This window comes from Danio rerio, chromosome 4 (assembly GCF_052040795.2).
Source record: "Danio rerio strain M-AB ecotype USA chromosome 4, GRCz13ab, whole genome shotgun sequence".
NCBI classification, from domain to species: Eukaryota; Metazoa; Chordata; class Actinopteri; order Cypriniformes; family Danionidae; genus Danio; species Danio rerio.
In genome coordinates, this window is record NC_141024.2 from 16,200,001 (window position 1) to 16,214,053 (window position 14,053).

A 14,053-nucleotide genomic window follows, 5' to 3' on the forward strand; every position below is an offset into this window, starting at 1 on the left:
TATTCCATTTAGGCATATAATAATTTATTTTGTGTGAGTAGGAAGAGAAAACATGATGAAATAGAATGTCAGAATGTAGGCAGATGACAACAAAGGGATTAATTACTCCACTTTTTAATCAACATGTAATTTCTCGTTCTACCTGAGGTCTTATATTTACATATTAACTGCCTGGATGCGTTCAGTCGCATCACGTTTAGCATCACATAAATATGCTGTTAATGTCGGATTCTTTTTTTTTCGGTCTCTGTAGTGTGTGTTTCTCTCAAAACAACGTGTGCTTATATTATGAATTATGCTAAGGTATCCATGGAGACACAATCCCAGGTTCATTACGCCCCTCCTACATAATGATTAAACTTTCAATGTTGGTTGGATCATACGTTTTTAATTGCACTGAAACAAAGAACAAACAAAAAAAGCAAAGTTTGTTGTTTCGCACGAGTTACGAAGGTCACCTAATTTCCAGAAAAAACAAGCCCTTCAGAAATGTTCATGTATTGCTGTCAGATGCCTTCTTGGAATGAGAGGAAGCAGCGTTTTCTTGCTAATCTGAAGAGGAGTAGACAAGAGGCAGGAGGCTTTGTTTATTTCCATCGTTTTTTTTCTTAAAGCGCTCTGCAAACGTCTATCATCAGAAAGCAGGTGCTCACCTGCACATCCTTCAACACAGTTTTTCTTTTTTAATTAGCTTGATTTGTGGCTAATAGAGGGGATGAGTGCTGCTTTTTGCTCTTCATTAAATTGAGAATGTGTCCTCAAAAACAAGAGGCTGGGTTTTAGGGTTCACTAAAGATTAACTCTTGGATTTCCACGCGATTTGTAAACTTTGAAATGGCTTTGAGCCATATGAAAACAGAATTGTTGTTATGGCAGTGGGGTTACGCATTGGTGCACATCACAAATCCAGCAAGGGTGCTTAGTGTTTATTATCTGGTGTGAAAAGCCATTTGCTGTTTCTCACAGGCTCTTGTTTCCCAAACCCATTTTCAAGCTGGTCTTTTCTTGGAAGAGGCCATGAATATTGATTTTTTTTTTTCCTCCTTTCTGTTAAAACAACCTAGTCTTTAAAGCTCCAATAAAGAAGAGGGCTTGTGAAATGAACGTCCGGAAATGGAAGCATTCAGAGTGTGTCCATCACATAACCGCTGCTCAAAGTGGACTTATTTTGTATTGTTCTTTCTTTTCCTCAGAGAAAAAAAAATCATTTTGAGGATGTTTATGGAGGAAAGTCAATGGCAATGATGATTTTACTTGGAATCAGCCAAGCTGCTGTATTTTCAGAACAGACTAGTCGATCAGCTTGACTCATTGTTGATAGAATCACTTGTTTTTTTGTACTTGTTTTATATAGGGGTAAAAGAAATTTAGAAATATCAGCAGTATTTTAATAAATACGAACAAGTAACGGGTGAGGAAATAATAACAGAGTTTTTGGGTGAACTGTCTTAAAACATTGAACTAATTTAGGGTTGAGCAACGGAGTTTCTCTTCAGTGGATTGGCTGTCATTTGTATTACACTGATCCAAACTAAATTTAGTTGCTTTGACACAATCTAAATTGTACAAAGTGCTATAGAAATAAAGATCAGTTGTTTGGGGACTGTTGTTGTTGTTGTTTTGTTGTTACCGCACTAAAAATATCCATACATAACAGTTTTACATATTTTGTGACTGTTTTTATGCCTTTTATTCTTATGTTGACTATTTATGCTTTTAAATTGCATTATGGGACCTTGATCTTTCTTCCAACAACTTTTAACCTTGACATATTTGAAAAAGTGACATTTATTAACATTTTTAAAAGATTAATTGATGTATTGTTTGGGTTACATTTTACAACCGTAAATAAACGAAAAACACTTGTAAAAATCACGTTAATCACTTGTATATCACAAAAAACGGAAACTGTTAAATAACAGATTTTTTTAGTCCGTGACAAATTGATACTTTTAAAATTGTAATGATGCCTAAACTTTGAGAGTATTCATATCACAATAAATAATACATTTGCTACTGCACTTTTTTCTCAAAAGTTATTATAAACACGTCACGTTTTTTATAGCACAGGCCATAGTAGATTATCAATCAGTTTTAGGGATTTAAACATGAAAAACCATGTTAGTGCTTCTGTTAATTAGAATTAGATTTCTATTTCTTCTATAAGCAGCTCTTCAACGTCTGTTTTTATGCAAAGTCTGTCCTTGGTGGATTGAAAAAAAGGACATTAAATGTCACAGGCGACAATTGTAAGCCGATGGTAATTCAAAGATGTTTACATCTACATTCATTTAGCAGATGCTTTTTCTGAAGTGTCTTTCAAAAGAGGAAGGCATAAATATTTACCCGCCGAAAGCAAACTTTTACGGAAAAAATTGCAAACTCCTATAAAACAAATACCAAACAAACATAGTTTTTTCCTGATTCTGTTTAAAATGGCAATTTTTTTCTACTTAATTTAAACTTAAATTTGAATAAGCAGGAAATGCTATTGCAATGTATTTGCAGCACTAAACAAGTTCCCATATTACATCAACAAACTTTGTTGGAAGGAGAGAACTCAGAAACTTCTTGTGAGAATGAAGATGTCTGCATATTTGTTCCAGTCTATCAGATAAAATTGCTTAAAACACCTTAATATTTTACAGTATGTAGTTTGCACAACCAATGATTGATCTTATTCACCCATGACCAACCCTTGAGTAAAGAAGCAGCCTATTATTTCATTACCTGACCCACGGATTATTGGCAGCACCCGTGGATATAACTGAGAAATGATGTGCTCCTATTGCACAGTGTCACTCATGTGACGGAAATCGTTGTGAAGAACGAGAAAAAAATTAAATAGCTAGACTTTTTGCGATGGTGTGGTGAGGCTGTTGTTGGAAACTGTGCCACATTACAATTAAAGAAATGATTGAATTGTTTGTCACGATGCCATTTGTCATTTACGAATCCCCACGACACCCTACCTCAAGGAAATCACGCCGAAATCATGACATATTTGTGTGATCTGACTGGAGATTATTAAAGTGCATTTTCCCAAGGTCGTTTACTTTATATAAGTAAACTGCCCTCTTAACACTGATATCACACCACAATATGCTTAGACTCGACAGTAATGCAAAATAGGTCTTTTGTTATGGGATGTCCATCCATGGGCGGCATAAATCATAAGTGGGCCGCTCTTTGTCTCTGTTTGACGCGCTGCTTTTAGACGTTTCTGCTCGAGATCAGCAGTTTGTTCTGCATGTGTTTTTGCCAGACTCATTGGAGAGTTCTTTGTGTTGTTGGCGGAGCTGGCTCTGTTGTTTCCACCTACTTGTTTGGTGTTTTTAAAATGGACACAGCGCTTCTGCAACCCACGCTTCATCTCTGTTGTTACAGGAAAAACGGAGGCAGTTCTAATAAGCCGCATTATAATGGGGACGAAGGCACTTCTGATGAGGCATGAGGCATTTTAGTGAAAGTGACCTTGCCGGCTGTGGTGGTGGTATAATGAGTTCTGTCTTCAAGTTTCGCTTCCCTTCATCTTCTTGTTTCTTTTTTATGTTAAACGTATTGCAGGAAATATTTTTATGCTCTCGCAGCACACACAAACTATGAAAAATAAGTTCACTGCGCCACTATTGCAGCAGCACTGAAATGCATTTAAAGAATGATAATAATAAAACAAGTAAAATGGAAAGTGCTAAACTCTGCGTACACAGTACCGGGTCTGTGATGTCATTTACTTCTGCATTCTTTCAATTTTGAAGGTCTGTACTGACCCAATACCCCCATAAGTGGTTCTGTTCTCTCATGAGTTGAAATGAAATAACTTTTGCATAGATTAGAAAAGAGACATTTTTCTTTTTTCTGATTACTGACATGTGCAGGATCCAACAAAATGGATTACAGCAACATAGACCATGCAGAACCTAAAAGGTACACATTTTTAAATTTAGGTTTACAAAAAAAGCACCTCTTTTTTTTATAGGGGTTTATTATAAAACAAACTACATATACATGTCACGGTCAGTGTTAGGGAAAAGGAGTGAGGACTAAAGTAAAGGGCAAATTAAGGGTTTTATTTATAGTAAAATAAAATAAAATGCAAAACATACTACCCTGAGGGGGAAGACATTAACAAAACACACAAACAAACTTCATTGGGCAGGCTGGCAGCGATCAGCGCTGAACAGACAGGACAAGGCTAAAAACGATGATGAACTGGCACAGGACAGCAGACATGAGAAGAATATAAGCAGAAATAATTAACAAACAGACAGGTGAGCAGGATAAACTAAGAAGGGTTAAGGAGGGGGAGACTAGACAATAGACAGGAGAGCACATGAGGACATGATCAGTTGAGACGCCGCTCATACAAATGACATACAATGACAGAAAAGCAGTGTTCGACCCGAGAAAACTCGAGCCGAGCACAACACACAAGACATGATAGGACTAGTGTTTGGATACTGCCATTAAAACAATAATTAACAAGACCGGAGTGGCAGAATCCTGACAATACAATTATTTTAATCACTTTCAACAGTGTTTTCTGAAATTTCAATGGGTTTCCTTTAAAATGATACCAAACCTTTGCATTTACAACTCTGCACGTGGATCTGGAAGCTTTTAAATTTGGGAAGGCAAAATCCAGGAGGAAACCCTAAAAATAACACTTAACTTTAGGGACAAATGTTCAATGAAACTGTAATAAATTACCAATTAAACACTATTCAGAACATCACTTAAAGCATCATCGATCGTTTCAAATGAATTTGCGTTTACTTTGTATTAGAATGGCCCTTTTGTGATGAAATAAAACTGAAATTGACATTCGTCTATTAGGCATTGCTTAGTTATAATAAATGAAAAAAGTATAATCTTAGTTTATTATTATTATTATTATAATATGAATAATTAGATTTAAATCTGCTTAACATCATATATTTAGCATAAATTACTACTCTAATGAGATGTTTTAAAGAAATATTACACTTTTTTATCATTACTATTATTATTATTATTATTGTTGTTGTTGTTGTTGTTGTTATTATTACTACTACTACTCTTACTACAGCTGTTAACTTTATTTTTAAATGCTGAAGTGTGCTTGTTGAACTTCCAATTCAGCTGCCTATGGGAGAAATGACTAGGAATAATAAACCGCAGAAAACGGTCGAACTACTCGCTCTACAAACAAGTGTTTGCATGACTTTACAGACAAAGCACAATCGTATGATAAGAAAATGTCAGTTTGCAACATCAAGCAGCATAATGAGCTGTTTTTAACTTCTAAAAATGAATAGAAGTTTATGAGAAGTGTATGAGAACGGAAGTCTCGAGCCAAAAAGATTCAATTGGCTGCACTCGCTCATACACTGGGAATAAAGTGAATAGTATTAAACAAAATGCAAAAAGACAAAAGCATTTGCACTTGCTTGGACTTTATTTTCTGCTTCCCTCTATTCCTTAAGCTTCAGTTCTTTTTAAAATAATCTGTTTATTACATACATTCATCTTCTTTATGCTAGTGCCAAAAACAAATTTCTGTTATGGCACATTGAATGCATAATAATGCGTAAAGTAAATAAACTACTATTCATATCTTAAAAAAATGTACTGCTACTAAAAATTGACCCGTTCATTTGCTTTACCAAGATGAATCTGCTGACTGTTCACTTCCTAATCTCTCTTGTACATCTCTCTCCATCTGTCTCCCTTCCTGTGTTTACTGTTTTCGTCATGAAATCTTTCTCTCCATCTCCCACCGTCATCCATCCATCCTCCATGGTTAATTGCCTTAAAAGTTGCTTGTTCCCTTCTCCGAGGTCACTGAAGTGGGTCCGGGCTCCTTCATCAGGCAAACGTTGGCATTTAATTAAGTCGGGGGTCTACATGCGAGACCCGCTCCATCACCGGATCAGATGGGCATTAGTAATTAATAATCTGACAGGATTGTAACAGGCCGGCCGGATTGGGCTTGTCTCTGGGCTGAGGAATGGCTGTTGATGAGGCTTTCCCTTCCTCTCATAGACTGTTCCCTTCTTATCTCTGCTTAATTATGCTATTATCAGTCAGATGTAGTTCCATCTGTCCTTTCCTAATTCCATCTCCACTCTGGACTGTTTTGCAGCTGGGATTTAGAAATGGAGCAAGTAAATTGCTTCGCTGAATTATGAAGCCATTGGAAAAAAACGGCCTGCTAATTTGTGGAAAAGTTTACTTGAACTTCTCTTTCACTCCTCTTGCAGCTGTTTGAACCTCTCTTAATGGTTATGGATAGTGTTGAATGGGATATTCATGAACTCGGATGTGCAGTTTTAATCAGAGTTAATGGGATTTCACTGGCGGATACGGCAGGCGTTTGAAGTTTGAACACAGACAGCCTGGAAAGATTGGCCTGAGACAAACCTAGAAACAGATTCATTCAGACTGATCCAGTTAAGTCATACTAGGCCAGGGACATACTTAACCCTTATATTTTATGGAGTGTTTTAAACTGGCGTGTAGGACTGTCAAAGATAATATGAAATTTGGGTTTGAGCAGAGATTTTGTTGTGTAAAGTGCTACAATTAAATCTGAATTTATCGTTTAAGAAAAAAAGAGAAATTAATGCTTTAATTAAGGATTCATGTTTAGTGTTCGACAATAACTTTTGCTTCAAATAAATGTGTTTTTCTTAACTTTTTTATTCATAAAAAATACTGAACGAATATCATGCTTTACTATAAATATATGAAGCAATTCAACTCTTTACAACATCAATAGGAGGAAATGTTTCTTAATCTATGAGAAAATATTAATCTCTAAATTACTTGTGACGAACCAACACAGATTTGCCATTGTAGAAATAAACTTTATTTCCAATTATAATGAAGTATCAATAGCTGTATAAATGTACTAATATTTCACAATTTCACCTTTTTAAAATAGAGCTGTGACATTGGTAAATATAAGACAAATATTTTAATTGTGTTCAATTTTTTTGTAATTATTATTTTTCATTTTGTTTTGATTTTGACTCATTCATTTTGTATAATTATTTATTGGCCAGTTATTTTTTTTATTTAATCTCTTGGTTTTTTTAATTGTTTTGACAATTTTAGATTTTTTTATTTTTTTATTTTGGTCAACTAGTTATTTCATTGCTCATATAAACAAGTACATTTTGCTATTCAATTTTTAATAAATATGCAGTTTTATTATTATTTTACCTATTTACTTGCTGACAGTTCAGTAATATAATGTATTCGGATCATGCTTTTTTGTCTGTTTATATATTTGTTTACAGTTAAAGACACAATTATTGGCCCCCCTGTCAATCTTTATTTCTTTTTTAAATATTTCCCAAACAATGATTTACAGAGAAATGAATTTTTCATAGTATTTCCTTATAATATTCTTTTTTTCTACTAGAATAAAAGCAGTTTTAAACATTTTTATAACCATTATCAATATTTTTAGCCCCATTAAGCAATATTATTATTTTACAGAACAAACCACTGTTATACAATGACTTGCCTAATTATACAAACTTGCCTAATTAACCTAGTTAAGCCTTTAAATGTCACTTTAAGCTAAATATAATTATCTTGAAAAACATCTAGTCAAATATTTGTACTGTAATTATAGCAAAGATAAAAGAAATCAATTGTTCGAAATTAGTTATTAAAACTAACTTTAGCCCAATACATATAATATATTTTATTTTATTGCATATATAACATATTATTATGTTTAGAAATGTGTTTAAAAATATCTTCCTTTTAAACAGAAATTGTGGTAAAAATATACAGGGGATAATAATTCAGGATGGCAAATGATTCTGACTTCAACTATATATACATACATTTTCAAAGAGGAAGTAACTCACTTATGCTGTGCACTATATATAGAGCTGCTTTTCATTTCCAGCCTTTTCTCAAGCGAATCACTGTGATAAAACCCCCCTTGGATTAGTTGACCTTGGTGTCCCATTTTGATTCTAGCCCTGTTTGCTTCTGTTTACAAAGTCCAGGGCTGGCAGAAAGTGTGCTAATAAACTGTTTATCATAAGTGCATGTAGTGGAACACCTACTTCAAGTGTCAAAAAGGCAGTGAATATAGTCTTGTGCTGTAAAATAAGACTGAACAAAACATGCTCTTCTGCTCTCACAGGTCCTGCTAATGGACTACCTGGATGTCAAAAACACCCGTAGCGCAGCAGAACCTTCTGCCCAGCTGTCCTACGCCAGCACCGGTGGAGATTTTGGAGCGTTTTTCGCCAAGAAGAAACCTCTCAGACCCAAACAGTCTCTTTTCAAGTAGGTTTCTTAATGTAGGAATTAAATGGAAAGGGTTACAGTTGACAAGAGCCACTTGAATGGGTTGGGTTTAATGCCTAATGGCAAACGCATGCGATCAGATTGTTCGAACAGCAGCTAAGAGCCTTTGGTTAATGCATGTGTTGGATTAACTATCTGTATGTGTGTTCTCTTCCTCTTATCCTTTGCATAATGTTTTTTAATCATCTGATTGAATTACTGTCGATGTCATAATATATTTGTTAAACAAATTTTATCAAAACAACAGCATACATGCATATTAAAAATGCACTGTAAAAAGTGATTCGTTAACTATTAAAAAAAGTCGGTGAAATCACATAATTGCAAAATTTTAAGTTAGGTCAACTTAACAGTTACAAGATACAAGGGGTTTACTTACATTATCTTTAAATAAAATCAGTTTGTTGCTTTTAAGGCAATTGGTTTACTTGCCTTTAGTAACCAATTACTTTTACAGTATGTAGTGTCTATGCAGGAGTTGATCAGAAAAAATTGGTATGATGGGTATTTTCTTGTGATCCTTTGCATTGTAGTTTTACTTAAAGACACATCTAGCTGGTTATTGTTTATGTTTGTTAAAGGAATTTTTTAAAAACACCCTATCTACGTGTTAAAATCCGAACAAAAGTAAAGTTAGAAGTCTAGGCCTAAATGGAGTTGATTAGAAGTTAAATAAATAAATGATCTATAATTTCATTAGTCATTGCATAAATTAACCTATTTATAAAGCATTTTAATAGTTCTGAAGTGCTACATTTAATAAAATGTTTATTTTTTGTAAAGTATAACAAGATTTTTTATTACAAGCTTTCACAGTGATAAAGAGAGGAATCCAATATCCGGCCACAGCCCCTCCCTCGTCAGAGAAGTGATTGAAAGTGGACAAAAGAGACACATTTAAACACCAGGTGTTTTGTAAAGAGTCTCTTTTGTCCACTTGTGATTCGATCAAGGAAAACGAATCTTAATACCTGGTGCGAAGAAAAGGGTATAAACGGAGGTCGGATCCAGTTCCAAATGGGCTGGTCAGCTCCGAGTGGGTGTAGTTTTCACACCTCCTGGAGTTTTCATTTTGTTTAATGTCTTGTACATGACACAGAGTCCAATTTTTTTGGGTTTATTAATGTCTACACCTACCACAACCCTTAACACAACCTCATAGTAACCGGTTGTGTTTTATTAACGCCTACACATAGCCCAACTCTGAACCCAACCTCACAGTAACCTGTTGTGTTCTATTAATGTCTACTAGCCTACTGCGGTGTAAGGGTTTGCAGTTTCAGTTCAAGCACACGTTGATTTTCACAGAGGCAAAACAGCATACTGACGCAGGGGAGAAAGACAGTGACTATGTTTACATGGACATCAGTAATAGAATTATTTGCCTAATTATTCATTTGTTGGCTTTAATTGCAGTTTGGCACTTTCACTGTCATTCAGGAACATTTCATGCATGCCTCCCATGACAATGAGATATTGGATGCAAGGAACTGCTGGAAGAGTGTAGTTTTAATGGAATGCTTGATACAGCACGCCGTATGGGAGAAAAAGAAAAAAAACTTCAGCATTTCTCTGTAACTTAGAAGCACTTTGGTAGGTAGACTATCCTGTTACATAATACGGCAAAAAGCCTACACTACGGTAATAGTTTAATTGAGCTATTTACATGTTTACGTTCGGAGAGCAGCATTTACAGTCGATCTTTCAGTCCATAATATTGTAGTGATATTAACGTACTGTAAGCTTATCTAAATCATTTAGACAGGCATGTCTTTAAAAACTGAAAGAGTACTGCTGATAATACTAACTAGAAGAAACATAAACAAAGAACTCTGATCACACACTTCTGTAAAGACAGGACAATCAACACCAACTAGAACCGCATCTTTTTTTAAAAGGAGATGAGCGGCAAATACGGATTTCACCATTTCCTGATGGGAAAAACTCTTGAGTAAAAATGTTTTTTTACAAACATATTTTTGTCGCGTGTTAGCAGACCACTGTAATCACAACCTGCTGTCAACAAGTTAAAACGAAGCTATTATGCATAGTGAAGTTGCACCTCATACACAATAGAGCGTCCTTATTGGTTCAAACCAAGTCAATCTCTCGAATTAATGATGAAAACTTAAAGAGGTCACATTGGACCTGCCGCTGGAATTTGCACAAGGATCTAATCGGCGTGACGGCTTCAAAATTTATTTTCAAACCGGAAGAACAAATTTGCTTGAAATAATGCAAAAACAACTAATTTTGCACTTTTTTGTGAAAATTATGGGCCCCTTATAGTGTTTTTAGCAACGTGGGACAAATATATGACTGTCATCATCTCAAAAAATGTGTTTTGGTGTTTCGTGACCCTTTAAAGTCTTATACTAACATGGAAACTACTGTGTCTTTTCACATGCTTTCCTGCGTGTTTTTTGACCTTTAATAACTTTACCTTGCAGGTTTGAGTCTTCATCCCACGCCATTAGCATGAGCGCATACCTGCGGGAGCAGCGGAGGGAGCTCTACAGCAAAAGTGGAGAGCTACAAGGTAAGAAATAGGACAAATTAAAGGCCCGGGTGGAGGGGGACGGGGGGGAGGTCTGGTTTGATTGGGATAGGAGTCAATGGAGCGATGATGGAGAGGACACCCTGAAGTCATCAGGTTGAGTAGTCACTTAGCTATGTATCATCTACCTGTTAGAGCTTCTACTTTTGCTCTGAGTCTCAGTGATACACACACACACACACACACACATACATGCCAGAGAGCGTCTCTTTCTTTCACTCTTCAAAATGACCTTGCAGTTTCAATCAGCGCTGCTTGACAGTTGTGTGTCGCTTCTTGTTTTTCTATTTCCTTTTCGTTTTTTTTTTTTATCCCTCAAGCAATTCCTGTGAGAGACACACCGTGAAATGATCGGGAGGGAGCACAAGGTGTTAAGAAAAGAGAAGTGAAGGACACATAGAGGGATAGAGGTGAGAGGCAGATGCTTCTCACACCATTCAGAAGGACAGACAGGCCTTTTTTTTGGACTTGACAAAAAAAAAGTTTCATACTCCTTCACTGCAAATTCTAAGTTTGAAACAAGGGAAGTAAAATTCAGGAACCGCTCCTCATTTGTGAGTGTTTTTGTCTTGCAATAGTACACACTGAGTTTGTTTGGTTGTTTTGAAGTTTAGATTTGTTTTTTGTTGTTGTTTTTATGTCATTTATAGTTCATTCATTGGTTTTCTTTTCCACTTAGTCCCTTTATTAATTTGGGGTCGCCACAGCGGAATGAACCGCCAACTAATCCAGCACATGTTCTAGGCAGTGGATGCCCTTCCAGCTGCAACCCATCACTGAGAAACACTAATACACACTCATTCACACACATACATTAAAGACAATATTAGCTTACCCAATTCACCTATACTACATGTCTTTGGATTGTGGGGGGAAACCCATGCGTATACGGGGAAAACATACAAACTCCACAAAGAAATGCCAACTGACCCAGCCGAGGCTTGAACCAGCGACCTTCTTGCTGTGAGGTGGTCATGCTACCCACTGCGTCATCGTGACGCCCAATTTCAAGTTTATTAATGTTATTACTTAATTAGTCAGTCTGTTTTGTTGTTCTTTGTTTTTTTTCTTCTGTTTTTGGGTTTTAATAAATGTAAATTGTTTTGCTGTATAATTATTTATCAATTAAATTTGTTTTCAGTTTATTACTTTTGCAGATTGTTTATTTTGTAGTTTAGTTTTTGGTTAATTTAATTAGCTGTTTTGTGTAATCTGTAATTGCAGTTTGCTTATTTTACAGATTTATTATATTTCTGTTAATTTCTTTGTGGTTTATTTCATTTGTGTTTTATTTTGCTTATGTTTTTATTTTGTTTATATAGATATAGTTTTTTAATATTATTGATAACATTAATATTATTATTATTATTATTATTTATTAATTCAAGTTTTTAATCTAGTCTTTTATTATTTTTAAAAATATATTTTTTATTATTTTATACACAATTATATATATATATTTTATAATAAAAGTGCTTCGTCTCAGTCTATTTGGAAAACTAGTGTAAATTTGGCAGGAGCTCCCATGTCTGTTTGACGTGTCATCTGAGCAATATCACAACCGTGTCGAAAAAGAAATTAAGTTGAGGAGAAACTGCTTATTCCCTTAAAAGGCTAGGTGAGCAAAATAAGTAAATTTTCTACCCCACTAAAGGCTTCTTTCTCATTATGTAGTTAATAAAAAATATTACGTTACCATGTCACTTTTTTCGTGTGTTGGTTGTGAAAGACTTAGTTATCAGACCACAACAAAGTTGTCTGCGATTCTTCCTATTGTAAAGTCATGCACTATGAAACCCCCTTTCGCCGATCCATCTTGCAGTGTAAAAGCAGCGACTAAACGTTACCCCTGGTAGTCCTGCAGCGTGAAAACATCTGTGATGTGACTACTTTGAAAATCATGCAGTCTAAACTTGGCATTAGTGCAAGTAAAGAGTGACATAATTCTTATTTGCTTTAGTATTCAGCGTTCATGTGGTGTGGCTACTTTCAATTTTTTTTTCCTTCTGCATCACATCTTATCAAGTACTTTCAATAGATTGTGAGCTGCCAATCACATCCTAAAACGAGCTAAATCAACGAGCAGATTAACACGGGATAAGGAAGTAAATGGCTTTTGAGCCTTTCTTGGGGTCTCTCCCAAGATGTGAAATGTGTAGAGTATCTGATTGGAACACCTCGCACCACCAAATAGGAGATGAAATTTCCACTGTTCATTTGTGCCGTCACAATACAACCGCAGAGTCTGTCTTCCACGAAAGGAACGAGCGGAGATTGAAAGGATGAAATAATTTAACTGACGGAATAAGTCGACTCGGTGCAGGAGGGAGGAGAGACTTGAAAGTCATTGTTTCATTACGTGGGCAGAGGGGACCATTCATGGATTTCTTAGGGAATAAATTAGAAAAATGACAATATGTATTGCAGCCGACATGAGAATGTTTCGTATTTTAATTAAGTTTGGAGTCGCGCAGACATTCAAGACTAAAACATTACATCTGGATGATGGCCTCACCTCACGGAACGGTTGTAAAAAAACATTTAAAAGTTATTAAATGATCCATAAATAAGCAGATCCCGCAGTTAGTGTAATGACTTCTCAGGATTGCCTTTTAAAACCACTGACACACAGTATGTCACACAGGGATTTAATTTTCCTGACACAATCCAGTCACTGTGCAAAGCTGAATGCTAGAGATGTTTACAGGTCATTTTTGTAGTGCAGTTTTTTTCAGTAGGTTTAAAAATGCATAAGAATTTTATCCTATTTTTTATCTAAACATTGCATGTCAGTAATACAAAACAGTAAAATCTGCTGTAAATAAAGCAGTGCTTCTACACTCTTGAAGCAAAATGGCTTTGTCAGAGTTTCGCGAGACTGCAATTACATGTGCGCGATGTCATGTCGAACGTCTCTGAGTGAACTTGTGTGTGTGTGTGTTTGCAGCAGTCATTAGAAAACCGCATTCAGAGCCTCTGTAGCTTAATTACAGCTTTCTCTCCTCCAGCACGACTCCTACAGATCAATTAATCCTCAACTTCCTTCTGAAGAGTTCATTACTGCTTCGGCGCTCTCTTCTTTCTTTTCTCGCTTGGTTTTGCATATTTTTCAGACAGGTATGGTAGAGAATGAAGGAAAAGTTTGGATGAAGTGAATGGGGAATTGGATCAGGCGATGTT

At 35.6% G+C, this 14,053-nt stretch overlaps 1 protein-coding gene across 2 annotated transcripts in view; it reads left to right on the top strand.

Moving 5' to 3' along the window:
- exoc4 (exocyst complex component 4) overlaps positions 1–14,053 on the top strand; it is a 207,420-nt gene that overhangs the window by 42,148 nt on the left and 151,219 nt on the right. For both annotated transcript variants that reach the window (XR_015482068.1, NM_001030134.2), the window contains exons 8-9: positions 8,150–8,295; positions 10,767–10,855. Coding sequence is in view for 1 of the 2 variants with exons in the window: in NM_001030134.2 (NP_001025305.1) it covers positions 8,150–8,295; positions 10,767–10,855 (235 nt within the window). In the remaining variant the exon portion in view is untranslated. The remainder of the gene's footprint in view (positions 1–8,149; positions 8,296–10,766; positions 10,856–14,053) is intronic.